This window comes from Brassica napus, chromosome C5, assembly GCF_020379485.1.
Source record: "Brassica napus cultivar Da-Ae chromosome C5, Da-Ae, whole genome shotgun sequence".
Classification (NCBI taxonomy): Eukaryota; Viridiplantae; Streptophyta; class Magnoliopsida; order Brassicales; family Brassicaceae; genus Brassica; species Brassica napus.
The window spans coordinates 52,384,467-52,409,896 of NC_063448.1; the positions used below are offsets into that span (position 1 = coordinate 52,384,467).

At 36.4% G+C, this 25,430-nt stretch overlaps 7 protein-coding genes across 12 annotated transcripts; 5 read left to right on the forward strand and 2 right to left on the reverse strand.

Annotated features, from left to right (window-relative positions):
• Positions 1–37: 37 nt before the first annotated feature.
• LOC125587914 (DNA gyrase subunit B, chloroplastic) lies at positions 38–6,498 on the forward strand. The gene is made up of 21 exons (XM_048759295.1): positions 38–216; positions 610–757; positions 851–931; positions 1,040–1,153; positions 1,234–1,290; positions 1,752–1,853; positions 2,154–2,304; positions 2,400–2,476; positions 2,624–2,734; positions 3,092–3,162; positions 3,397–3,538; positions 3,889–3,987; positions 4,104–4,232; positions 4,369–4,483; positions 4,705–4,772; positions 5,186–5,299; positions 5,383–5,499; positions 5,586–5,639; positions 5,728–5,833; positions 5,992–6,122; positions 6,210–6,498. Exons 1-21 carry the CDS (start codon positions 77–79, stop codon positions 6,276–6,278), a joined length of 2,196 nt encoding a protein of 731 aa, XP_048615252.1. The 5' UTR covers positions 38–76; the 3' UTR covers positions 6,279–6,498.
• A 440-nt stretch (positions 6,499–6,938) lies between these two features.
• Positions 6,939–8,866, forward strand: LOC111213869 (reticulon-like protein B8). 4 transcript variants are annotated; one of them, XM_048759298.1, is made up of 6 exons: positions 6,939–7,000; positions 7,576–7,736; positions 7,819–7,999; positions 8,084–8,225; positions 8,454–8,523; positions 8,606–8,866. In XM_048759298.1, the coding sequence occupies exons 1-6, from the start codon at positions 6,954–6,956 to the stop codon at positions 8,773–8,775; spliced, it is 771 nt and encodes a 256-aa protein (XP_048615255.1). In that variant the 5' UTR covers positions 6,939–6,953; the 3' UTR covers positions 8,776–8,866. The 4 variants fall into 4 exon arrangements, with proteins under 4 accessions (XP_048615255.1, XP_048615257.1, XP_048615258.1 ...); XM_048759300.1 differs by lacking the exon at positions 6,939–7,000 and adding an exon at positions 7,177–7,336; XM_048759301.1 differs by lacking the exon at positions 6,939–7,000 and adding an exon at positions 7,301–7,443.
• Positions 8,867–9,029: 163 nt separating this feature from the next.
• Positions 9,030–12,019, forward strand: LOC106452667. 3 transcript variants are annotated; one of them, XM_013894830.3, is made up of 8 exons: positions 9,030–9,093; positions 9,699–9,782; positions 10,231–10,336; positions 10,506–10,688; positions 10,770–11,270; positions 11,387–11,473; positions 11,568–11,643; positions 11,734–12,019. In XM_013894830.3, exons 2-7 carry the CDS (start codon positions 9,735–9,737, stop codon positions 11,630–11,632), a joined length of 990 nt encoding a protein of 329 aa, XP_013750284.1. In that variant the 5' UTR covers positions 9,030–9,093; positions 9,699–9,734; the 3' UTR covers positions 11,633–11,643; positions 11,734–12,019. The 3 variants fall into 3 exon arrangements, with proteins under 3 accessions (XP_013750284.1, XP_013750283.1, XP_022571426.1); XM_013894829.3 differs by having other exon boundaries at positions 9,048–9,173; XM_022715705.2 differs by having other exon boundaries at positions 9,048–9,173; positions 11,742–12,019.
• Positions 12,020–12,584: 565 nt separating this feature from the next.
• On the forward strand, positions 12,585–14,492 carry LOC106377177 (lycopene beta cyclase, chloroplastic). Its single transcript, XM_048759296.1, has 2 exons — positions 12,585–12,761; positions 12,838–14,492. The coding sequence occupies exon 2, from the start codon at positions 12,882–12,884 to the stop codon at positions 14,361–14,363; it is 1,482 nt and encodes a 493-aa protein (XP_048615253.1). The 5' UTR covers positions 12,585–12,761; positions 12,838–12,881; the 3' UTR covers positions 14,364–14,492.
• Positions 14,425–16,421, reverse strand: LOC125587915 (tubulin-folding cofactor B). The gene is made up of 8 exons (XM_048759302.1): positions 16,233–16,421; positions 15,996–16,147; positions 15,803–15,921; positions 15,680–15,741; positions 15,550–15,594; positions 15,295–15,428; positions 15,017–15,086; positions 14,425–14,632 (listed from the first exon to the last, which is right to left on the reverse strand). Exons 1-8 carry the CDS (start codon positions 16,335–16,337, stop codon positions 14,585–14,587), a joined length of 735 nt encoding a protein of 244 aa, XP_048615259.1. The 5' UTR covers positions 16,338–16,421; the 3' UTR covers positions 14,425–14,584.
• A 240-nt stretch (positions 16,422–16,661) lies between these two features.
• Positions 16,662–17,972, forward strand: LOC106350719 (ganglioside-induced differentiation-associated protein 2-like). Its single transcript, XM_022696412.2, has 3 exons — positions 16,662–16,962; positions 17,209–17,473; positions 17,547–17,972. Exons 1-3 carry the CDS (start codon positions 16,734–16,736, stop codon positions 17,764–17,766), a joined length of 714 nt encoding a protein of 237 aa, XP_022552133.2. The 5' UTR covers positions 16,662–16,733; the 3' UTR covers positions 17,767–17,972.
• On the reverse strand, positions 17,938–20,662 carry LOC106348787 (probable methyltransferase PMT6). The gene is made up of 7 exons (XM_013788595.3): positions 20,429–20,662; positions 19,900–20,308; positions 19,427–19,716; positions 18,961–19,338; positions 18,625–18,871; positions 18,391–18,529; positions 17,938–18,269 (listed from the first exon to the last, which is right to left on the reverse strand). The coding sequence occupies exons 1-7, from the start codon at positions 20,559–20,561 to the stop codon at positions 18,111–18,113; spliced, it is 1,755 nt and encodes a 584-aa protein (XP_013644049.1). The 5' UTR covers positions 20,562–20,662; the 3' UTR covers positions 17,938–18,110.
• Positions 20,663–25,430: the final 4,768 nt, after the last annotated feature.

Consider the following 25,430-nt stretch of genomic DNA (forward strand, 5'->3'; position numbering starts at 1 on the left):
CCGGCCCATGAACTTTTTTCTTTATGGTTTGAAGCAGAAGAAAACTATCTCCTCCTGTCTCCATCACTCTTCTTCCATGGCTCTTCTTCAGAGGCCACCCTCTTATCTTCACCTCTATTTTCGCCTCATGGCTTCTTCTCGTCCCCGTCTCTTCTCCCACTCCCTATGCCCCTCACTTCACCGTCACTCCTCCTCGCTCTCCTCTTCAACACCCAGGTTTTAGCTCCTGCCCTCTTTGACTTCTCCCTCTTGGTTCTCAGTGAAACTAACCCAGTAAATGAATATGAGCATAACAATTAGCTTCCGCTGCTTAGAAAAAATCATTACTTTTTGCGAACCCTGAAAGTTTACAAGCAATCAAAATTGAGAACTGATGATGTTATATACTCTTTTTATTTCAGTGAAGTCAAATTGCTTTCTTCAGCTTTGGTTTTCTAGTGTTAAGTTCAGCTCTGTCCGCTCAGAAAGTTTTATTCTTTATGTAGTAGACTTCCTTAATCCTTGGTTCTAATTTGTTTATATGTGATTCTCTTCCATAGTGTAAAGCAAAAACTTGGTTGTTTGAATAGTCTTTAATTGTTATCTAAGTAGAGTCTGTGTTGGTTTCAGGATAAAGTTCCAGTTAGCTAAGGTTTTGAGTCAAAGACTTGTACTAAGAAATGCGGTCTCACCAAGGTCCTTTATGTCATCCACCATGGACACTGATTCTCTCCATGAGAGCTCCACCTCTAAGGATTACAGTTCCGAGCACATTCAAGTAATTTCTGTTCTGATGATTTGTTCAGATGACCATTTATAGCTACTATGAATCTTCTAGTTTCACTTTATGTGTATATCTGTGATGCACTAGGTGCTGGAAGGTTTAGACCCTGTCAGGAAAAGACCTGGGATGTATATTGGGAGCACTGGATCTCGTGGTTTGCATCATCTGGTAATCCTATTTTTCTTCTTTCTTTCTTTGAACTCTCTTGTTCTTCACTGTCTCCTTTTAACTTGTTTATAATTTTAACCTTTTTCCAATACTCGTTGTTTTTCTTAGGTTTATGAGATACTTGACAACGCAATTGACGAGGCACAAGCTGGTTTTGCTTCAAAGATTGACGTTGTTTTACATGCAGATGGTTCAGTCAGCATTTCTGATGATGGACGTGGGGTATGTGATCTGTTACACTTACTCATTCTCTCGTATTTTTATTCATATAGTTTTCTTTCATCAATATACTTTTCTTGCAGATACCTACGGACTTGCATCCCGCAACGAGAAAATCTTCTTTGGAGACTGTCCTCACGGTATTATCTTTGCCTTATATGCCTTAAGATCGCTTTAAGGTTCTACTGTTAATTACTAACGGTTTATTTTATCCTCATGAGCTAGCGCAGTCTAGATTCTTAAGTAGTACAACACCTCATGTTAGACTTGTTTTCAGTACTAGTATAGTAGAGACCTGGTAAATGTTAAATTTGTGTAGTAACCCTACCGCAAGCAGACTTCTTATTCAAGGTTTTATGGTTTTCATAACAAAGATATTCACAGGGACAGGAACTTTTAGGTGTTTATTATTTATGTACCATCTGATACGTTTTGTTATGGATTGTTAGCTCTTCTCAGGCAGATGATTCTAGTTTTGCTATATATTGTTTAGTGAGTGGTCTATGGTGTTGGTTTTAATGTAAAATCACATGTATTTATGGTTTTTTCATTCTGATTTTTTGGTCATGCAATTAATCAGTCATGCTTTTTATTTATGCAGGTCTTACACGCAGGGGGTAAGTTTGGTGGCAAGAGTAGTGGGTACAGCGTGTCTGGTGGATTGCATGGTGTAGGTTTATCGGTTGTGAATGCTTTATCAGAGGTAAGTTCTAACCGTTAGTACATTGCTCCCTTTTCCTCTGTGCTTTGTTTACTTTTTCTTCTCTGCTAAATAGAAAAATTCTCTCTGTGCATTTTGTATTTGGTTTTAAAATATTTATGTAATGGTTATGCTTAGTTATCTCATCATATGAAAAAGTTCCTGGAATGGTTCCTTACTGAGTACTAGGTTTATCAATTTCAAATGCTTTCCGCTATACGCAACTGTTATATATGGCAAGACATCAAGATCCTATTAGTATAATATTCATACAACTGATGAAGGAGCTCTTACTGTTCACAGGCATTGGAGGTTATTGTTCGCAGAGATGGGATGGAGTTCCAGCATAAGTACTCTCGTGGAAAGCCCATAACAACACTTACTTGTCATGTCCTCCCACCAGAGTCAAGGGGTACTCAAGGGACATGCATCAGGTTTTGGCCTGACAAAGAAGGTTTTACCCTTTTTTTCCGTACTAACCTATTTTACCCTTCCTAAGAGAGGATTTTATGTCTAAACTATCTTTTCTGCTACATCTGATTTTTTCAGTATTCACAACTGCAATTCAGTTTGACCATAACACTATTGCTGGAAGAATTAGGGAGCTTGCTTTCCTAAATCCAAAGGTATACATTTTTTCACAGGGCAGCAATATTCAAATTGTTTGCTTCATGTTCATGGCCCCTAGCCGTTTGAATTAGTTCTCATTTGACAGAAACTAATGCTGTACTGTTCTTATTCCATAATCAAATTGTTCATATAAATAAATGCAGGTTACAATCTCTCTGAAAAAGGAGGATGATGATCCAGAAAGGGACCTGTATAGTGAATATTTTTATGCTGGAGGTTTAACTGAGTATGTTAGCTGGCTAAATACCGATAAGGTGAGTCTTGCACTCTGGATCCTTTGTCATATTAAATAAAGTGTCTCAAATATTTGCCTATCACTGATGCTAGAAGTTATATTGCGGCGAATTACTTTAAAGTGGAAAGGGTTTTATGAAACAAAATCCAGTGGGAATGGTTCCAATACTTTTATTTTCCTGCTAACTTGATGGTAAGATATGTTGACCACGTTTCACCCGTTAGTTCATTATTCTTTAGGGTTCTGTCTTAGCATGATGATAAACTTGTGTCGACTCAATCTCTGTTAAGTTAGCTCTTATGCATTTAGGTCTCATAGGTCATCCTAATTACTATCTGTCATTCTGGAAAGGTTAATTAACAGCTCTTTTGTTCAGAAACCGCTCCATGATGTGCTGGGTTTCCGGAAAGAGATAAATGGCACCACCGTTGACGTTGCACTTCAGTGGTATCCTTCTATTTACCTCTGCTTATATGATGAATATATATAATCTGCTTGCGTTTACCTTAGAACCACATACGTGAATATTTAGGCTGCCTGGTTTTATCGTTTGCTCTGTAAACTGGACATCAGTTGATGTACTGTATGCAAAGTTGGTGACTTTATACGTTGGAGTTATTCTGGATGAGAATGTGTTATGTGATGGTATGATCTAACTGTATAGTCTCGTTATTGTTCCAGGTGCTCTGATGCGTATTCAGACACGATGCTGGGATACGCGAATAGTATTCGCACCATTGATGGTGGGACACATATTGAAGGTGTGAAGGCTTCGTTAACAAGAACTCTAAATAGCCTCGCAAAAAAATTAAAGGTTATCAAGGTGTGTTATCAGTAATCAACTGCATTTTCCGTTTCTAGAACTTTTTTTTAAAAACAAACTGCACAGAATAATAGTGTTAGTTGGTCATTATTGGGGTTAATGAGTCTTTCCATGGACTGAGGCTGAATCTCAATACTAGTATATCTGCAGTTAATAGGCTCTGCTACAATACGTTCTCACTTATGCATGCTCAACGGATAATGAACAATTTACTAATCAATGATTTAACTGAAAAACTTGCCAGTTATAGAGGTTGCCTTTGCATTCATTTGAGCATTTATCTTGACCAGTTTTACCCATGTATTTCTGAAGTGGTTGCTTATTTATTGTCGTTTGATTATGTTTTTCAGGAGAAGGATATTAGCTTAAGTGGGGAACATGTTAGAGAGGGATTGACCTGCATTGTCTCAGTCAAGGTTCCTGATCCCGAGTTTGAAGGTCAAACAAAGGTACTCAAGAGCATAATGATTTGGTGACCTCTTTTTGGCAGTGATCTCTGGTCACCTGGCCATAACCATTTTTTGTATCGTATTAATATATTTTTTTGTCGCCTAACCTCCCAAAGACGAGACTAGGGAATCCAGAGGTGAGAAAAATTGTTGACCAATCACTCCAGGAGTACCTCACGGAGTACTTGGAATTGCATCCAGATGTTCTTGAAAGCATTATTTCCAAATCCTTGAATGCGTACAAGGTATGTCATTGATATACCTGCTCAGATATATGTAGTTAGTGTATTCGGTGATTAAGTATGTGCGTCCTCACTGCTCATCCGCCTATAACAGAGCGCCTAGTTACTAATTTCAACTAATGACTCTTTATCTCTATAGGCTGCCCTGGCTGCCAAGAGAGCTAGGGAGTTGGTCAGATCAAAAAGCATTTTGAAGTCATCCTCACTTCCTGGGAAACTGGCAGATTGCTCATCTACAGATCCTGCAGTATCTGGTATGCATTAGCCAGTATGGAAGTGCCCTCTCGTTTGAAATCAGAACATTAGTATATGTGACTATAAAAGCTTTTAAATTGTCACAAATTTGATCTTCTAAGAGTTAAATGAGAAGATAGGAAAGGAAACATGAGGCTGTTGTTTTGTACTGGTCATAGCTTTTAACACTTGTAAGCTCTCGATATTGGTCAATTACTGACTTCTTTTTCTGTGTTATCAGAGATTTTTATAGTCGAAGGAGATTCAGCTGGTGGCAGCGCAAAACAGGGTCGTGACAGGCGTTTCCAAGTAAGAAATCATTCTTGCTTATTGTGTCACTAGACAAGAGTCAGTGAGGGGGTAGAAAAGGATAGTTAATTATCATCACATGTCCAAGTGGTAAAAAAACATGCAAAGTTTAATGCTAATAAATTATGGTTGGCTTCTTTGAGTATGCAGATACTTGTGAGCCATGGCTTGTGAGTATAAGAGTCCTCTCTTTACTCTCAAAAAGACTTGAACTGGGTCTCTCAGTAGTATTAACATTGTTTGATAGCAATAAGATTACGAACCAAACTATAGATGAGATATGTTGTTTGGGGATTTGAGTGTGTCATATACAAAATTGGTGAATCATTCACAGGTCAAGATAGTGTCCTCATATGGGGTTTGCTTCATCCTTTCTGCTTCTGTGCGTAACAAAGTGTTTTGGATCTGTGCAGGCGATTCTTCCTTTAAGAGGTAAAATATTGAATATTGAGAGAAAGGATGAAGCAGCCATGTATAAGAACGAAGAAATTCAAAATCTAATTCTTGGTCTTGGTCTTGGAGTGAAGGTGATATTATCCTACTATCTGTTCTTTCCTCTTTTTATCAGTAATCTTGGAAAACTCAATGCGACATTTAATCTATTTTCCAGGGAGAAGATTTCAACATGGAGAATTTGCGTTACCATAAGATTATCATATTAACAGATGCAGATGTTGATGGTGCACATATCCGGACACTTCTGCTGACCTTTTTCTTCAGATATCAGGTAATATGTTTAGCTGAATAAAACATTCATTTTAAGTAACTAACCTCTAGATTGCTGGTGGACTTAATGAAATTACTTTTCTACAGAGAGCCTTGTTTGACGCGGGTTGCATATACGTTGGTGTTCCACCTCTTTTCAAGGTAAGTTCTTAGCAGTTATTGTTATGATGCTTCAGATTTCCGGAAAGTTTATTTTCCTAAAGCTAGTTTTCTCTTTGAAAACAAACAGGTTGAGAGGGGGAAACAGGCGCATTACTGCTATGACGAGGCGGCTCTTAAACAAGTTATCGCTTCGTTCCCTGGAAATGCATCATACAACATTCAGAGGTTCAAAGGTAATCCCTGGTCTTGTGGCTTTTTCACATCATGAATCTGTTTGTAGTTCTGAGGGTTAGCTTTTATGAGTAACCAAATCTAGATATGCCTTAAAACTTGGAGGTGGCGCAACAGTATTATTATTCCAATAACATCCTTTGTTTTTGTGCATCGGCAGGTTTGGGTGAGATGATGCCTGAGCAGCTATGGGAAACAACAATGAATCCAGATACAAGGATACTGAAGCAACTAGTTGTTGATGACGCAGCAGAAACAAATGTGGTCTTTTCATCTCTCATGGGTGCTAGGGTAAGGCAACAAACTCAGATTGAGGGATGAGCTCCATTGTGTTCTGCAAAACTCATGATGTAAATCTGTGTTATGCATCTGTTTCAGGTCGATGTCCGGAAGGAACTCATCAAAAGCGCTGCGACTAGAATCAATGTAGAGCATCTTGACATATGAACAACACATGCTATTGCCTCAGCTATACCAAGAGATAGCTTTGAAAAAGTTAGGAGACATCATTATTGTTTTGTGATTTTACCATATAATTATCTTTTATTGATTCCGAAACATGGTTTCTTAAATTGATTTGCATCTATTCTATTAAAACATGAACATGACCTTTTGATATGTGTTATCTAACTATTTTAATATAATTATTAAAAAAAGTTATTAATCATTTATGATAAATCTTATTATATAAAACAGAACACAAATATAATTAAAAAATATAAATTTAAAAATTAAATTTAAAAAAAAATGTAAAACTAAAAATATACTCAATCCACCTTTCAAATGATGGGTCAAAATCTAGTACTGTCTTAAAACGGTTACAAAAAATATCTAAAATAAATTAAAAAATCTAAAAAGTTTCTTTTAAAATTAATTACTCGCCAACTGTTTTAATAAAATCGAAATTAAAGTCAAATGAAACTCTCGGTAATCTAATTAGAATTTCAAATTACTGTATAATTTTGTACACTTCCTAGTCACACATAAACTTTTGTTTTTTTTGATAAAATAATCACTTAACTTCATGCAAGGAAAGGCTCCACTAATCAAATCCTCTCATATTTAAGAACCAGAATCTCTTTGATTATCCCTTATAAAGACTACTCAAAATCATAATCTCACATGGATGGGAAGAAGTTGAAACTAAGGATTAGAAGAAAGATGAGAAGGTAACATATATTCTTCCTTGATTGTGATTACTTGTGTTGATATGAGTTTTGTGTGTTCATTGATGATGTGTGTGTTAATAGTTGCTTCGTGAGCAATGTTTTTCTTATTACACTGTAAAGCACTTTTTAAATAGTTGTCGGGTCAGAGCAATATCACGAGGGAAGACCATTACAAGACTCCAAACTTTGCCCAATCACATCGCTTGCTTTTAACTTCCACCCTTTATCTTTCTTTGTGATTCATCATCCATCTTTCAGAATCTACCCAAAAAAAAAAAGACAAAACTTTTTGTCTGAAAAACACAGAACCGGATTCGTCTTTTTCAATTCCTAAAGGTTTATTCTTTGTCATCATCATCTTTACCTCTTTCTGCTCTTCAACTTCTGGGTTTCGTGTGCTTGCCTTTCTCATCAAATATTAAGATCTAAAGTTACATATCATTGTAATGATCGTCAACAAACTAGTAAAAAGTTGGATACTTTAACGGTTTTGGGTTTAGAACTTACCGAAAGACTCAATCTTTATAACAGTTTCCATCTCTGCTTTGAGTTTGTTTATTTTGATCGTGTTTCAGAATCATGCCTGAGAAGAACATAGTAGAGGAAGCCATCGGCGACTTGGTGGATAACTTCACGGACGCAGTTCAGAAGAACAAACACGATACCGTCGCTTCTCGTTTCAACCGTTTGTTTGGTCGGGAGAAGCCAATTCACCACGTCTTAGGCGGTGGCAGATGTAAGAAATTCAAATTATAAGTGATTGGTTTGTGTGTGTTGTTGTTGTTGTTTGTTTCTAATTGAGTTGATTATTCATTCAGCTGCTGATGTGTTGTTGTGGAGGAACAAGAAGATCTCCGCGAGTTTTCTGATGGGAGCTACTGCAATTTGGGTGCTTTTCGAGTGGATCAACTTGCACTTCCTGTCTCTCGTTTGTTACGGTCTATTGCTTGGTATGATCGCCCAATTCGTTTGGTGCAATGCCTCAGGGTTCCTTAACCGGTAAGTTCTTAAACCAGTTATTGTATCATTGAGGGTTCCTTTGTGATTACAATCTAATAAGCAAAAGTCTTTAAAAAAAAACAGATCACAGTCTAGAGTGCCTCGCCTTGTTCTCCCAAAAGACTTCTTTGCTGATGTGGGTGTGACCATTGGCACAGAGGTTAACCGCGGTTTGTTGTTTCTTCAGGACTTGTCTTGTAGAGGGAACTTGAAACAGTTCCTCATGGTGAGTAGACAGACATTTTCACATTTCATTGTTATATAACAAAGAAGAGAATCATTCGAAAAATGTTCAAAAAATCGCTAGACTCTTTTTATCGGATTATTGATTAGGCGGGCGTCTAGACGGATTTCGATTTTTAGAACATTAACTGCAGTGATGTGATTGAATAGTGTATTAGTCCTTAGATAATGTTGATAGAGTTTAATTAATCTTCACTAATATCATTTTCAGGCTGTGTTTGGACTATGGATAACCGCAATAATAGGGAGCTGTTGCAACTTCCTAACTGTTCTGTACATTGGTGAGTAGTTTAGTTCTTTACTAGTGACTCTTTTAAAAAGATTGAGTTTTATAAAGGGATGATGCTTTTTTTTTGTGTGAAGGGTTTGTGGGAGCTCACACAATGCCTGTAGTGTATGAGAGATATGAAGACGAAGTGGATGGTTTTGTGGATTCTCTGTTGATGAAGTTTCATAGTCACTACAAGAAGATTGATTCTGGTTTTCTCAGTCGAATCCCTAGTGGAAAGTTTGGGATGAAGAAGCATGACTAGATCAACTATTATCTCTCTGTCTTGATGTTTTGTGTATATGACTAAATCAACTTCTTGTCTTTCTTTCATAGTCATGTTAATGTTTTTATCATTCAGACAATGAAAAAAAAACTGACCATCAAACAAGAAGATGAGATAACATGTTTATGTATGGGAATATGGGATGGGATCCACCATAGTAACAAATTGTACACGTGGCAGCTTTCTGAAGCTCCAAAGCTTGAATGTTTTAATAATAAAATAAGTAAAATGAAAAAAAGGAAATGGAGAAAAAAGTAGTAAAGAATCTCGATTGATATCCACGACGATCAAAGTGAGGTTAGGTTCCTCTTCTTCTCCTTTTTTCTCTCTCCTCTTTTCTCTCTCTCTCCCCCTCAACGATTGATCTTGGATTGGAGGTAATGATATATTGTTAAAGCTTGTGACTTTTTTTCATAAAGTTGAATTTGTTTTTTTTTATTGGTTCATGTAATTTGATTTGATCCGGTTGTATTTGAAGACAGGATCGGTTGAAAGTATTGGGATTGGTTAGGGGAAAACAGAGGATTTGAGTTTTCTTTTAGTTTCACTTTGTACTTTTGTTTTTGATCGATAAAAAGTTTTGATTTTTGATGTTATTTCTAGGGAAATCAGCTTGAGCGGTTGCAGTTTATGTCTTTGTTATTACATAGACTCTGTCTGTTTGGCAATAGAACTGTTAGATGTTTTTTTCTGGGTTTAAGAAGGTTTTTGTCTAAGTTAGATTGTATAGAAAAGCTGCCTTTGGCCATGTGTAAATAGAACCTTATCTCTAATCATTGAGATTAGTTCAAGATATATATTCTCTACTAATTGTTCTAGTTTTGGCGGCGTTCAGCCGTTTTAACTTATTTTCCTATGTACAATCTCGAAGTACAATGTCTAATACTGCTTCTATCCAACAGGGACAAGCTTTGTTTTGCAAAAAGAAAATTCCAGAGATGTCAAGTGGAACAGTGAGAAGGGTCTCACGTCAAGACATACAACTGGTAATAAAAAACAAAATGAAGTGATTTGTTTGCATGATGAGCAACAATCTCAACTTTTGAAGTTGCATTACTTTCCTTCTCTTGATACATATTGAGGTTCATGTTGTCCTAGAGAATGTCATATAGATTGCATTTCCAGAAGGTTTATGTTTTTCCCATAGCAATTCTAGTTCTTGTTTCTACCAGCTATTGAGAAATAGCCTTTTTTTTTTCTCTGCTGCTCTCTTTAACTACTTTGGACAGAACCTTTTATGAAATTGTAGAATTTGAGGCATATACCTTTCTTAATAATGTATTTGGAGGAATATGTTTGATAGTCACATATAGCTGAGTTTTTAACTAGAAAACTAAAAAATAATATTGAATCTTATTTCTCTTCTCCTCTTCTAACTGTTTTGTCCAACGTTGAGCAAGAAACTTACTTATGCATGTTATCATCCCATTTCAGGTTCAAAACCTTATAGAACGATGTCTTCAGCTTTACATGAACCAGAAAGAAGTTGTGGAAACTTTACTGGAGCAGGCTAAAATCGAGCCTGGGTTCACAGAGCTAGGTAACCACAGCTGTTATCATCTTGTTTCAAATCATATTTGCATCTGATTGTGTAGTCCTTGCTCATTAATGGTACTAAATCATGAGATAAATGTAATTTAATGCTCATTAGTAATAAGGATGAGGATGATTTCAGTTATACCAATGTTTTCCCCTTTTTGGTTTTACAGTTTGGCAGAAGCTTGAAGAAGAGAACCGCGAATTTTTCAACGCGTACTATCTGAGGCTCATGGTGAAACACCAGATCATGGAATTCAACAAGCTACTCGAGCAGCAGGTTCGCCATATGCAGCAGATGCATCCAAGTGCACTTACCTCCGTCCAGAATACAAATGGTTCTCACATCCAATCAAGTAAGTTTTTGGATATTCATTCATGTGTATTTTTTTTTAGATAGCTAATCTATGCAACTGATATTGATTCTCTGTTAACAGTGAATCAGAAGCAGTTGGGATATGCCTCTGAACACACTGATCATCAATCATTGAAGCCTAATGCACATCATCCCATGCCTTCGAGTCTGTCTAACGCATACCTCAACGGCTCTTCAACGCTCAACACAAACGTGTCCCCTTCTGTGAACGTATCAACCCACGCTAGGAGAGCTGACGCTTCTCCGAATATGATCTCATCACAACAGACCACAAACATGCCGCCTATGATGCAAGGCATGAATGGAGGAGGAGGAGGGATGATCAAGTCCGAGACTGCCTATCCTGCTTCGTTCATGTATGGTGGTGAACGGAACAATGCCTTGGAAGGACACTCCACAGTTAGAGAAACCTCGATTCCATCTTTCAGTAACGAGTCCAACAACAACCAGCCCATTGGTGATACGCTACTTGATGCGGAAGCTTCTACTTTTGGGTTCTTAGGATCAATTCCTAGGAACTTCAGCCTTTCTGATTTGACTGCTGATTTTTCACAGAGCTCAGGTCCTTTCTCTATCTAATATACTCCTTTTGTCTCTAATTATATGCATATATAGAACCAAGTAGTTATTTATTATGCTTCATTGTTTGTAACCATGAGCTTTTTGTGTTGATTGCAGAGATTCTGGAGAGCTATGATAAATCACCCTTCCTTGCGCCAGATGCTGAAAATTTCCTGGACTCCTGTGACAGGGGAGAATATCAAGGTGAGAACTTTGAGACTTTGTTTTAAGAAGAATGAAGATTAAAGCATCTATTTTATATTTTTTTTCTTTTTCTCTAATGATGTGTTTATTGCAGGAGACAACAAGAGATTGGATACCATATCTGAAGGTTTCAGTTACGATAACCTCGGGAGCGAGTAGTTAGGTAACAGGTAAGAACAATCATTTGCCTCTAATAATCTCAGATTGTGTGTTTTGAATGTACAGAGATCTGACATCATCATCTTTTGTTCTGTGAAAAGCTATGCAGGTTTTGCTTTCATCACTTATAACATAGGAAACATTTGTGTACAAAAAGATTCAGGCTTTTGATATTTTGTTTTTGGCTTGCAAGGACTATTGGGTGGGGGTGTATAAAAAGGGATTTATTTCCATTTCACTTTATTTCTTTAGCTTGAAGTTTGGTAGTAGTAATAAGTGTTGAGAAGATCGTATGTAATTCTCAGTGTGTGTTTTTCTTGTGTGTGTTTTAGTTTTGTTACTTGTTACTTGTTACAATTGTTTAATAGTACTTGAAATTTGGTGGAAGCTTGTATTAGTTTTTTGAAGTTCACCTATAGATTGTGCTCATGTCATTATCGCATTAAAGATAGTGTGTCGCGGAATGTCGACTAATACCAACACTACAATGGTTGGTGTGCGTTTTAAGTTATAAAATGAAGGTTAGTGGTAATGAGGTATGGACTCATCACATTCAACAGACGAGAGATAATGCTTCAAGTTAAGGTTGTGGTAAGCTAGTGACAAACGCAAACCAAAAGTCAGTAACCGAAAGCCCTTTATAGATAATATCATAATACTCTTTCCAATTTTTAACGGACTAAAAATAATAAATTTTCTATAAATATTAAAATGATAAATTAATTATTTATAATTATTTATTATTTACTAAATTACTTTAAAAAAAAATTATATACACAAGATTGATATATCGTTAAACTAAAATTTTAAATATGAATGGTTAAACTTAGTGGAAAACAAATAAAATTAACAAAAATTAATAAATTAAAATTTATATTTAGTTTTTATAATATGTGTAAAAATTTTAAAACATATCTTTTAGATCGAGTAATAAAATGCATAAAAGGTTAAAAATCTGTATTTACGAAATAAAATTTAATTTTAGCCATAACGGGCGGACCCCACCAGATGACTCAAACCACAAACACACAGAGACACAAACTCTCTCATCTCTCTCTCTGTGTAGGAAGATAATAGTCTCAATCTCCAATCTCCAATCTCCAATCTCCATGAAGCTTACTGCTTCTGGGTAAGTAAATCTCTTTTCATCTTTTACAACAACTAGGGGATCTCAAAATCTTATCTTTTCTCTTTGTTTCATGTAGGTGATCTTCAATTATCTGAAAGTTAAGATTTTTTCTCTGTTTCGATGGATACTCTCTTGAGAACACCCAACAAGCTCGAGTTTTTCATCCCTCAGTTTCATGGGTTCGAGAGATTAAGTCCAAATCCTTCAAGGGTTAAGCTTGGTTTGAAGAAAAGAGCAATCAGAATCGGTAGTAGTATCACTAGTGCTAGTAGTGCTCTTTTGGATCTTGTTCCTGAAACCAAGAAGGAGAATCTCGACTTGGACCTTCCTTTATACGACACTTCCCTGAACAAAACTGTTGATCTAGCTATCGTCGGCGGCGGCCCTGCTGGTTTAGCCGTGGCTCAACAAGTCTCAGAAGCTGGACTCTCTGTATGCTCCATCGACCCTTCCCCCAAACTCATTTGGCCTAACAACTATGGAGTTTGGGTTGACGAGTTCGAAGCCATGGACTTGCTAGACTGCCTAGACACCACCTGGTCCGGCGCCGTCGTCTACATCAACGACGGCGCCGAGAAGGACCTATCCCGGCCTTACGGGAGAGTCAACCGTAAACAGCTCAAATCCAAGATGCTTCAGAAGTGCATCACCAACGGTGTTAGGTTCCATCAGGCTAAGGTGACCGACGTGGTTCACGAGGAGGTGAACTCCACTGTTGTCTGCAGTGACGGTGTGAAGATTCAGGCTTCTGTTGTTCTCGACGCTACTGGTTTTTCAAGATGCTTGGTGCAGTACGACAAGCCGTATAACCCGGGTTATCAAGTAGCTTATGGTATCGTTGCTGAGGTCGATGGCCACCCGTTTGATGTGGATAAGATGGTGTTTATGGACTGGAGAGATAAGCATCTTGACGCGTACCCTGAGGTTAAAGAACGGAACAGCAAGATCCCTACGTTCTTGTACGCGATGCCGTTTTCTTCAAACAGAATCTTTCTTGAGGAGACGTCTCTTGTGGCTAGGCCGGGTTTGAAGATGGAAGATATCCAAGAGAGGATGGTTGCGAGGCTGAAACATTTGGGGATCAATGTGAAGCGTATTGAGGAAGACGAGCGTTGTGTGATCCCTATGGGAGGTCCTTTACCTGTCTTGCCTCAAAGAGTTGTTGGCATTGGCGGTACGGCGGGGATGGTTCATCCTTCCACCGGTTACATGGTGGCTAGGACTCTTGCGGCTGCTCCGATAGTTGCAAACGCCATAGTGAGGTACCTTGGTTCTACTAAAGGAGATCAGCTCTCAGCTGAGGTGTGGAGAGACTTGTGGCCTATTGAGAGGAGGAGACAGAGGGAGTTCTTCTGTTTTGGGATGGATATTTTGCTGAAGCTTGATTTGGATGCTACTAGGAGGTTCTTTGATGCGTTCTTTGACCTGGAACCGCGTTACTGGCATGGTTTCTTGTCGTCGAGGCTGTTTCTCCCGGACTTGGTGTTCTTTGGGTTGTCGCTCTTCTCGCATGCTTCTAATACCTCGAGGTTGGAGATCATGACTAAGGGAACTGTTCCTCTTGCTAAGATGATCAACAATTTGGTTAAAGATAGAGACTAAGGACTGCAACTGCATCCTCTTGGATAATTGTGTGTATAATCATAACATGAATTCTTGTGAGGATATTAAGAATCTTTTAGTAGTTTATTATTTTTCATCAAAGTAAAAATACTTTCAAGTGTTGTTGCATTGAGTGTTTCACAAACTCTTTTGAAAACCGAAACAAGAGGTACAAAAAGCAAATCCAAAGCAAATCTTTCAAACTTGCTGGTTTGAAAAGCTTATATTTCATCTTCCTCGAAGGGGTCTCTTTCTGGATAATCACCAACCTGCAAGCCAATACAAAGTTCATGAGTAGCAGAATATGTGGCTTACAATTTTAATCTACGCAGCCAACTAACTACTTCACCGTGATAAGAATCTAGTCCATCCTAGTGCCAAATATAGTAGAACTCAACTAAATATCAGCTTGAGAGTGCTAACATATACTAAGGCATTAACTAGTCTCATAGCTAACCAATTTGGGACTCCAGATTCTTACTACTAACATCATGAAAACAAAAAACCTGCATTGCCATATCTTTCTAACAAATAGCAATATCATAGAAACCATCATGTCTAAGAAACACTAAACCAGTTCAATTCTATCAAGTGTAATAGACTAATAGGTCATGTCACTCTGATTCTACGACCTTGTAGAAAAAGATAATTACCTTTACTTTGTCAGGCCGGACCACACCACCATGAAGCTGAGGGCATTCAAATAACCTTGTTCCTTTCACCCTGCAGCCAATATGAAGCATGACAACCGAGCTTAGGCATATTGTACGTTTGCTAACAAAATCATGATGTTGAGCACAAGCTTATGCAAGACTAAGAACCTCACAGAGGTTTTTTCTATCACAGAAACATGAGCTGCAAGTGGAGTCGAAGTTCCAGAACAAGAAAAGACTTCTACCATAAATTGTAAAGGAGTTTTAAATTCACATACATGCCATCGTGTTTGCCAAGGGGTTCATCATACTGGATCCCAACCCAATAGCCAGGACCCAACGACTCTGCTCGTCCAACGTACTTGACCACTCCTCTTTTCTCCCCGGGCTCAACTTGGCATCTATCTCCCACCTTCATATTTTGATTAGAAGCAGAATACACAGAGAGATCAGGTCTCACAAAATATCAAAACAGTAGCTCATTATTATCTCTGCCTCCTCAGTTTAAAGTAAGAAAGAGAGATCAGACTCACCTTGATATTTCCACAGAGATCTTCCATGAAGTCCTCCTCCTTCGTCTGTTGAAAGGAGGAATCATAAGAACCTTTAGCCTTCTTAAATTTCTTAATCTAACCACCCAAATAGTTTAGCTTCTTTTCATACCTTAACCTCAGAAGCAGCAGGATTCTGAGCCACTCTTTTTTCTTTGAATTTCCTATAACTGTCTGGAACACAATAAATTTCATCAGAGGAATATTCACTTGATGAACAAAGTCACAAACTTACCAGTTCGTTTAGCATAGTCCTCTTCTGAGATAGTATACTTCTCAACCAATGAAGTATCTTCAAGCCAGCCTCCAGTTGTGACCGAGGAAGGGTCAAGATCAACTATGTGTAACCGAAACCTTTTCAAAAGCAGCATAAAAAGAACAATAAGTCATCACATTTCATTACAGTGAACAGAGAGGCTTTAAGTTACCCATCAAAAGGGGAGTAGAAACCGAGTGGTCTCGTATCATCACTGAGGACTGCAACCTTGGAGCCACTTTCATCATAAAGCTCTAAAGCCATAGCGTTAACAGATGTCCCACATTTTTTCCATAGCTTTTCTTTCACAGCTTCCACATTCATCTTCAGACAACATTAAAAAAAACTTGACTTTGAGAGACATCAAGCAACACGTGTAAGAAACAGTGTGTCTGAAAAAGATACTCACTTGCGGAGAGAAACGAACATCGGCAGCGAAGCTCTTGAGGTTGGAGTGAGTTACGTGGAGAAGTACAGAGTCATCTCCTTCCATCTGTAACCGCGAAGTCGCCATCTTTCTTTTTCCTCCTCCTGAGAGATTTGCCGAGAAGAAAAGGAAGATCAAACGATGGCGTTTTTAACCGCCGTCGTGTAAAAAAAGGTTTTAGATCGTCAAGGGTACTTTCGGTTTTTCAAAATCCGTCTAGATTCATTTTGATTTCGCCACGTGTTAAGATCCACGTAAAATCCCCCGCAGGCTAATATAACCACTTGATCTTGAGCCAAAGATCTTGCCACGTGTACATCAATTAGATCATAGCCTAACATTCATTAAGATTACGCCACGTGTTCATTCCACGTAAAATATCATGTACTCTCCCGCAGGCTAGTATAAGCCTTTTGATCCTTAACCAAAACACACTCGAGTTAGAAAAGATCCGTGAGACGACGGAGGAGAGAGTTCCCGGCGATGGCAGAAGACTTTTCGGTGGTAGTCTTAGCTTCCGATCTAGGCGTCGACGCTCGACCGTTCTTAACGAGAACCGATGAAGTCGACGAGCAAGAGAACTGGCACGACTGTCCTCAATACCTCGGCGACGAAGACTTCTCCGATCTCGATCTCCTCCACTTCTTCACCCTCCAAGGCTCCGATAAGTCCGGTAACCGTATCTTCCGCGTCGTCGGAAAGTTTTTTCCCGGTAAAAAAAATGCTAACTTTGATTATTTTAGCCTGGTCTAGTAGATAACCGTGTTTAGTATTGGTTTAGTGTGGTTTAGTAAACCGGGAACGATCACAGTATATAAAAACGAACTCTGTTACTCTGTTATTGAATTAATCAATGAGAAAAGTTAGTTACAAGTTTGTTAGATCATCCCTCACTAACATTCTGTTTCATTACATAACTCATTTTTTTAAGGTCGTAAGTGATTTTTTTTTTTGTCAGCTCGTGTGGTGAGTGCAGAGAGGCTGAAGAAGTATATATTCCAGAAGATTAGCAACGAGTGTCCAGAGGGACCTTTCTGCTTGGTTTACATGCATAGCACGGTTCAAAAGGATGAGAACTCGCCGGGGATTACCATCTTAAGATGGATCTACGAGGATCTTCCTTCGGAGATCAAAGAGAGACTCCAAGTTGTTTACTTTGTACACCCTGGTCTTCGTTCAAGGCTTGTCATTGCTACTCTCGGTCGCCTTCTTCTAACTGGAGGGTAAAGCTTTCATCATCTTAACACCACTTATAAGACTTTGATGTTTCCTTTGAACTTTCATCGAACGTTGTAGGTTGTATTGGAAGATCAAGTATGTGAGCAGGTTGCAGTATCTTTGGGAGGAGATAAAGAAAGGGGAGGTGGAAGTTCCTGATTTTGTGAACAACCATGATAATGTGCTTGAGCATAGACCGTTGACGGACTATGGAATCGAACCGGATCCTTTTCACTTAACCGAGGTTCAGTCTTCTTCGTTCTCACTCAACCACTACGAGAACAGATGGGTCTCTTAGTACATTTTCTTTCTCTTTTGTAATGCCAGAACCTCTATGTTTTATGTTTCTTGTATAGAGTAGATCGAGTGTCCTAAAAAGAACTCTTCAGTGTCAATCTTGTTTTGATTGAGTTTGGACAGAACCAGTACCAAATCAGATATCACATATGTAACTAAACACTGTGATTGATAAGTTCAGAAGTAAACTCTAGTATGAATTATGAAGATAGAAAGTACATGTACAGAGACATTCTAGAACCAATATACTAACAAAACCTGCTTGGTAAGTTTCACTTAACCCTCTTTCATTGCTATAAACCCAAGAGAGTACAAAACCTATTTGGAACTATGAGGCTGGTCTGTTCAGATGATTGCCCAGAATCTCTTTCTGCAAAACAGAACAGTTTCTATCTTCTTGAATTTGTTTTCCAGCTGATGAGTTTCCACTTCCCAGAGGTATTTAGGAGCCAAGGCTCGGATCCTTGAGATTACCTGTTCCTCGTCCCTTATAATTATGAATCCCTGCCAGCCCCAAAGTCAACACTTCACTCAGTCATGTATATTACAAAGACTACCTGATGGAGACCAAGAGTTGATTCAAAAGTAGTGGCACCGTCAGTGCCAAGAGTAAACTGAAAAGTACCTGAGGGCGAATCATCCTGTCCATCTCAAGCATGATATCCTCTAGCAAACAACCATCTCCACGGCTTTGGTAGTGAGAGATGACATGATTGGCATGCAACAAATCATACGTGCGCGGATATGTTGAGAACGGCTCACACCTGAGACATTTTTTTTTTTATCTAAGTGGTGTGTTGATGCTTGGCAACAACTGTAAAAACAACAAAACAAGAGGAGGGTTTCCGAACATGCTTACCAATCATGGAAAGCACCAGTTAAGCCCCTCTCATAAACTTTAGACAAAGTGTCATCCATAGTAGCAGGTACTATGTTCATCACCCAAACAGGATACGAGTCCATGGCTGAAGCAAATCCACCAATGAATGCATTCATATCCATCACATTCCGCACTTCAGTCTCATTAACACTCATAAACCGCCAGTACTGTTTAACTTGTTCTCTCCAGAAGACAGTGTCTGATGCATACTCATCTTCACTGATGCCTGATGAATATTTTGCTTATAAGTAGTTAGCGAATCTAAGACAGAACATAATGCCCACCTCTAAAATGAACTGAGAAGAAGAAATGTACCTTTGTTTCTCAGAGTTTCTGGATACTTGGAGAGACGTTCAGCTAAAGAAGAAGATCTCATCTCTGTATCTCCACTAACTTGCACACAATCTCTAAGAGGAACTTGCCAGGACGGTTTCAAAGCACCTTCCACATCACATAAGTTTATAAGCTTTAGCTCTTCATTCTTCTTAAGGCACTCCACGTTCTCTACTTTCATCCATATAGCAGTTTGTACCTTCCGTGAAACAAGCTTCCAGCACATTGAGTTAGCTAGATTAACCAACTTATCCCAAATCATAGGATACTCTTTATCACTCCTATAAGCTGGTGGCGACGTATACACAAAGTAGCCATTAGGTCTAAGAAGCCTATGAACTTCTTTAAGTAAGATCCCATCTGCAGAATCAAGTTAAAACAAAACATTATCATTACTATGACCAAACCAAACTAAGACAAGACAAAATCTATAACTCCAAACGTATACCGTTTGCATGCCAATCAACACGGCATCTCGAACAATGAACCATCTCAAAAGAAGCTGAAGGATATGGAAGTTGTTTGGTGGAAACAGCAGAGATCATTGCGCCAACGCCTCTCTCTAACGCAAACTGAATCTGATTCTCATGAGCATCATTAGGAGCTAAGGACATTGTCTGTATACCTAAAGGAAGTAGATAAGCTGCAAAGCTTGCAACTCCACATCCAACATCAAGTACTTGTACCACACCAGCTGAACTCAAGTCACCTGTTTCATTAGTCACCATACCTCCCAACCTAATGTCACACAAAAAAAAAAAATCAGTACAATGCAATTAGACATGAAGACTAAGAAGCATATAAGTGAAGGTTTTTTACATAGACATAGGCGTCCAAAATTATGGAAAAAAATTATTAAAATTATTTAAAAAATGTCTATACTATAGCCCCTAAAATAAAGCATAAGCATATCCGTGAAACCTTTGTATATATTCTGAAGCACCATGTTTAAAGTGAGTACCACCACCAGGGAACCACCAGAACTCTCCATGCTCCTGCACCCAGCTTTGTCCACCGTTAACTTGAGCGAGATGCGTATGATTCACATTGCTTCTCCACACGTAGTCTCTACTGGTTGGCCATCTCAAAGGTATCTTGTAATCTTTTGGTGGAGGCACCAAGCAGAAGAGACGCTGCTCGAGCGGCGGGCAGTGTCTCTCGAGCTCTTCTCTTCTAGAGACGTTCAAGCTCAGCTGGTGCACGTAACTGACGTTGTGGCAAGGGAGGTACTCGTTGAACTTTGAGGGACACACGTTCATCCCAGTTTCGGGTATGACTAGTGGTGAGACTCGGTGAGTAAGGTTGATTTTGTTTGGGAATTTGAAGAGAACTGCAAAATCAAGATCGAGTGTTTTTTAAGTTCTTGAAACGTAAACAAGATATAAATCAAGAAGATTCCACAAGAATCCAACCGCATGCAGAGAAGGATTTGAACAGAGAGAAGACGGACCAGATTGAGAGACGTAGATGGGTTCGTTGTTGCCGAAGAGAGAGCCAGCGTAGAATGATCCAACCGTTAGAAAGAGAGCTACTAGTATCGTCTTTCCCGATCTCGTTGCACCGAACACGTTGTAACCTCTCATTGTATATCTCTGGCTCTTTCTTTCTTTCTTTCTTTCTTTCTTTCTGCTTCTGCTTCTTACTAATCTTGTTCTTCGTCTTCCTCGAGATTCGCTTATACTTTACTTTACAATTTAAGTAAGCAGAGCTTAGACTCTGGAGACTTGTCACGTTCTCGCTTATTAAACCGTAAACGTGTCACATACGTTCTGGCTTAGTAAATTGTAAACGTGTCAAATTCAAAGTTTTTTTCTTTATTTTGTAACTGGTTTGCAACACATCACAATGTTATAGACACAAAGACTTTCAATTAAATTATATTTTGTATTAGGATGATTCGGAGATTTATGTAATATGTAAATTATTTTTATCATTCATTCACTAATCCGGATAATCACAGAATATTTTGTTGACCAAGTCAGTAAGAAATATAGTACACTTTAAAACTTTCTTTTTACCAATTTTTATATTGGAATTTGGAAATGTATTTCATTGTCATTAATGAGACGAACCCACTAATCTTTTTTTTTTTTGAACACAAGACGAACCCACTAATCACGTTAAATAACTACGTGCTACACCTATATGATGTCCGTAATCATCTCCAATCAAACAAAAATATAGTACGACGTTAATGGAATTAGATGGTGAAAACACCTTTTTCATACCCAAAAAAAAATTTAGATGGTGAAAATTTGAACATTTTTCGCCATCCTTTTTAGGCCTGGGCATTCGGGGTCCCAAACGGGTTTCGGTTTTATCCAATCGAGTTTCAGTTTTTCGAGTTTATCAAAATCAGCCCCATTCGGATTATATGAAAGTTCGGTTCGGGACCGGTTCGGGTTCTATCGAGTTCGGGTCGGGGTTAGTTAATCTTCAAAGAACCGGTACAATCCAATATACTTTCGGGTTTGGGTCCCAATCGCTTTTTCGGTTTAAAAGTACCTGATTTTTACCTATTTTATAACTAAAACATGAGTAAAATCGGTTCTTCAGTTTTAAAATACCTGATTTGTACCTATTTTGTAACCAAAACTTAAGTAAAATCGATTCAAAAATAAGAAACATAAACCGTGATCATTCAAAATCAAACGAAAAGTAAACATATTTACTGATAAAAAGAAAAGCAAATAAATAAAAACATAAAATGAAAACCACGTTCTCATGAAATGAGAAACATTGTTTAACGAAAACAAAATCTAAATACTTTAAGATTCAACGGCCATCTTCAACAATCAACTTTCGTGTAATAGAACCACCAACCTTCATGTAATAGAACCACCAACCTTCATGTAATAGATAAGTATTTTAGATGTTCAATTTTCATAGTGTATTTTGGATACATATTAGGAATTGAGATCATGTTTGGTACAAGATATTTTCGAGGTTTTGAATGTTTCGGGTTTTATCGGATATCCATTTAGATTCGGGTTTGGTTCGGATTATACCCATAACCCGAAATACCACAAACAAGATCCATTCGGTATTTACGTCGGGTTCGGATCGGTTCGGATTCATTTTTATCGGATCGGATTCGGTTTGGGTTTTCGGATTCGGTTTATTTGCCCAGCCCTAATCCTCTTCCAGTCTTCCTCGTCTCGTCATGTAAATAGTATGTTTTGCCCGGGTCAATATTATATATATAAATTATATATTTTTACATATTATGAAAAAATAAATATATATTAAATAATTAAAAATCAGTAATTATTACATATGTAATAAAATTAGTACGAACATATAAATCAATATTTTTAATCAAAAAAATATTTTTTTATTTGATAGAATATATAACTAAATTTAAATGATATTAACATATATAATATATTTTTAATATTAATGTCGGTTAAATAATGATTTCTACTTAATGGTTTTTTAGATCATTTGTATCTTTTAGGGCAAAAACTTTAAATTACTGGTAACAAAATTTTTATTACTTTTTTAAAATTAAGTTGACAATGTTAATTTGTTCAAAGGTTTTATCAAAAAAATAATAATAAGTAAATTTCGAAATTAAAATATTTATGTATTTTATATGGTATATATTTAATTTAAAACGATATATATACATATATATCTTTTAATTTTAATGATTAATTAAAATAGACTTTTTATTTATATTATTTTGTAATCATTTGTATTTTTTCATAACAAAAAATTTAAACTATGGATCATAAAATTTGAATGTGAGACTTTTAACAGTTTTAATAATTTATAGTCGTTTTAAGAATTCAAAATATAACATATATAGACAAATCTAATTTTTTATTATATGTTAATGTGGTTGTTTAATTTATTTTAGTAGTTTAAAATTAAACAAATATGATAGAAGATAAAATAATTTTTATCAAATCTTTATTATTCAAAATTATTAATTGCCTTATATACTTTAGTCATATTAGACAATTCTGTAATTTTTATTTAAGGAAATAATAATTTTTTTTATTAATAATGAATTTATTATTAGTTTAATAAAAAGATCTTATTATATAATTAGATGACCCAACATATTTCTCTAGTGATTTTAAGAATCATCCTATTAATGACACGTGGTTACAAAAAAAGGTGTAATTTTTGTCAATTAATATATAGGGATTGTATATATGTATGATAATTTTGGTTTGTATATGATTAACATGCATGGTAACAAAGACTCCTTGAGATATATGTCAAACAGACTAAGAGCATGATTAATGGAGAGTTCTTAGACTAAGAGACAACAAAAGTTCCAAACCTCTTTGACCTTCATCATATGTTAATGAAAGATGCAACTATGAATTAAAACAATATTTTTGAATTTTGGAATTTTTTTTCTCAAAACCTATGTGTTAACTAACCCTTACGAAAATATTGAATTTTTCGATAAATGGTCTTTATACTGAAGCCTATGATTTTTAGTGTTGTTTTAAAATTTCTAAACACATTCTACATTTGTATTAATGTATATAAACTCTCTTTCATGGTACATGAACATCGTATTAATATTTTTTGTTAATTAATTTGGTAAAACTTCATAATAGTCCGTAAATTGGTGGACTAACAACTATAAAATATCTATTTTCTAGAAAAACTGAGACACCAAAAGTTCCAAATCTCTTTATCTTCATCATATGTTAGTGAAGGATGCAACTATATATTAAAACAGTATTTTCATATTTTTGAATTTTTCTCAAAATCTATGTGTTAACCCATACGAAAATATTGAATTTTTCGGCAAATGCTCTATATACTGAAGCCTATGATCTTTAGTGTTGTTTTAAAATTTCTAGACACATTCTATATTTGTATTAATGTATATTAAACCCTCTTTCATGGTACATGGAAATCGTTTTAATATTTTTTAAAAATTAATTTTAGTAAAACTTCATAATAGTCCATAAATTGGTGGACTAACCACTATAAAATCGCTATTTTCTAGAGAAACGGAGATAAGAAAAGTTTCAAACCTCTTTGCCTTTATCATATCATATGTTAGTGAAGGATGCAACTATGAATTAAAACAGTATTTTCATATTTTTCATTTTTTCTCAAAATCTATGTATTAATCCCTACAAAAATATTGAATTTTTGGGTAAATGCTTTATATGCTGAAGCCTATGATCTTTGGTGTTGTTTTACAATTTCTAAACACATTCTACAATTTTATTAATGTATATTAAACTCTCTTTCATGGTACATGGGCATCGTTTTATTTTTTTGTCAATTAATTTAGTAAAACTTCATAATACTCCCTAAATTGGTAGACTAACCACTATAAAATTTATTTTTTTCAAAAAAAAGGAGACAACAAAAGTTTCAAACCTCTTTGACCATCATCATTTGTTAGTGAATGATGCAACTATTCATTAAATCAGTGTTTTCATATTTTTGATTTTTTCCCAAAATCTATGTGCTAACCCCTAAGAAAATATTGCATTTTTTGGTAAATGCTATATATACTGAAGCCCATGATCTTTAGTGTTGTTTTAAAATTTTTAAACACATTCTAAAACTTGTATCAATGTATATTAAACTCTATTTCATGGTACATGGACATCGCTTTATTTTTTTTGTCGATTAATTTAGTAAAACTTCATAATAGTCCATAAATTGGTGGACTAGCCACTGTAATATCGCTATTTTTAGAGAAACGGAGATAAAAAAAGCTTCAAACCTCTTTGCCTTCATCATATGTTAGTGAATGATGCAACTATGCATTAAAACAGTATTTTCATATTTTTTAATTTTTTCTCAAAATCTATGTGCACCCCTACGAAAATATTGATTTTTTAGTAAATACTCTATATACTGAAGCCTATGATCTTTATTGTTGTTTTAAAATTTTTAAACACATTCTACATTTGTATTAATGTATATTAAACTTTCTTTCGTGGTACATGGGCATCATTTTAATTTTTTGTCAATTAATTTAGTAAAACTTCATAATACTCCCTAAATTGGTGGATTAACCACTATAGTATCGAGTGGAAGCGCCCTTAGTCCAATGGTTTGACTAAGAGTTTATTAATTCTTATACACCAGGAGGTCTAGGTTTCGAATCCCAGCAAAGGCGAATTATGCATATTTATGGAGAAAAGCATATAAGAGATATTCAGCATGGCGCAAGGAGTATTGTCAGACATGAATCTCATAGGACGGCTCAGGATGATGCAGTCAGGCGTGAATCTTCATCAGACAGATAGAATTGCCGGCTATAGAATTGTCTAGTAATATTTTTCATAGTTTGTAATACCATAATTAACCATCGACAAAAAAATAACCACTATAATTTCGTTATTTTCTAGAAAAACGGAGACAACAAAAGTTTAAAACCTCTTCAAATTCATCATATGTTATTGAAGGATGCAACTATGCATTAAAACAGCATTTTCATATTTTTGAATTTTTCTCAA

Excerpts from the sequence above, each read along its gene's own strand:
- LOC106377177 (XM_048759296.1), top strand. The coding sequence starts at position 12,882 with ATGGATACTCTCTTGAGAACACCCAACAAGCTCGAGTTTTTCATCCCT.
- LOC111213869 (XM_048759298.1), top strand. The coding sequence starts at position 6,954 with ATGGATGGGAAGAAGTTGAAACTAAGGATTAGAAGAAAGATGAGAAG. Across the intron at positions 8,226-8,453 it reads ACTTGAAACAGTTCCTCATG|GCTGTGTTTGGACTATGGAT; the intron begins GTGAGTAGACAG and ends TATCATTTTCAG. Across the intron at positions 8,524-8,605 it reads CCTAACTGTTCTGTACATTG|GGTTTGTGGGAGCTCACACA; the intron begins GTGAGTAGTTTA and ends TTTTGTGTGAAG.
- LOC106348787 (XM_013788595.3), bottom strand. The coding sequence starts at position 20,561 with ATGAGAGGTTACAACGTGTTCGGTGCAACGAGATCGGGAAAGACGATA. Across the intron at positions 19,717-19,899 it reads GCTTCAGAATATATACAAAG|GTTGGGAGGTATGGTGACTA; the intron begins GTTTCACGGATA and ends GTGTGACATTAG. Across the intron at positions 18,530-18,624 it reads ACTGGTGCTTTCCATGATTG|GTGTGAGCCGTTCTCAACAT; the intron begins GTAAGCATGTTC and ends AAAATGTCTCAG.
- LOC106350719 (XM_022696412.2), top strand. The coding sequence starts at position 16,734 with ATGGCAGAAGACTTTTCGGTGGTAGTCTTAGCTTCCGATCTAGGCGTC. Across the intron at positions 16,963-17,208 it reads CGTCGGAAAGTTTTTTCCCG|CTCGTGTGGTGAGTGCAGAG; the intron begins GTAAAAAAAATG and ends TTTTTTTGTCAG. Across the intron at positions 17,474-17,546 it reads CGCCTTCTTCTAACTGGAGG|GTTGTATTGGAAGATCAAGT; the intron begins GTAAAGCTTTCA and ends CGAACGTTGTAG.
- LOC125587915 (XM_048759302.1), bottom strand. The coding sequence starts at position 16,337 with ATGGCGACTTCGCGGTTACAGATGGAAGGAGATGACTCTGTACTTCTC. Across the intron at positions 16,148-16,232 it reads ATGTTCGTTTCTCTCCGCAA|ATGAATGTGGAAGCTGTGAA; the intron begins GTGAGTATCTTT and ends TGTTGTCTGAAG. Across the intron at positions 15,429-15,549 it reads ATCTCTGTGGAAATATCAAG|GTGGGAGATAGATGCCAAGT; the intron begins GTGAGTCTGATC and ends CAAAATATGAAG.
- LOC106452667 (XM_013894830.3), top strand. The coding sequence starts at position 9,735 with ATGTCAAGTGGAACAGTGAGAAGGGTCTCACGTCAAGACATACAACTG. Across the intron at positions 10,689-10,769 it reads TGGTTCTCACATCCAATCAA|TGAATCAGAAGCAGTTGGGA; the intron begins GTAAGTTTTTGG and ends CTCTGTTAACAG. Across the intron at positions 11,474-11,567 it reads TGACAGGGGAGAATATCAAG|GAGACAACAAGAGATTGGAT; the intron begins GTGAGAACTTTG and ends TGTTTATTGCAG.
- LOC125587914 (XM_048759295.1), top strand. The coding sequence starts at position 77 with ATGGCTCTTCTTCAGAGGCCACCCTCTTATCTTCACCTCTATTTTCGC. Across the intron at positions 932-1,039 it reads CTCGTGGTTTGCATCATCTG|GTTTATGAGATACTTGACAA; the intron begins GTAATCCTATTT and ends TGTTTTTCTTAG. Across the intron at positions 5,834-5,991 it reads CAACATTCAGAGGTTCAAAG|GTTTGGGTGAGATGATGCCT; the intron begins GTAATCCCTGGT and ends GTGCATCGGCAG.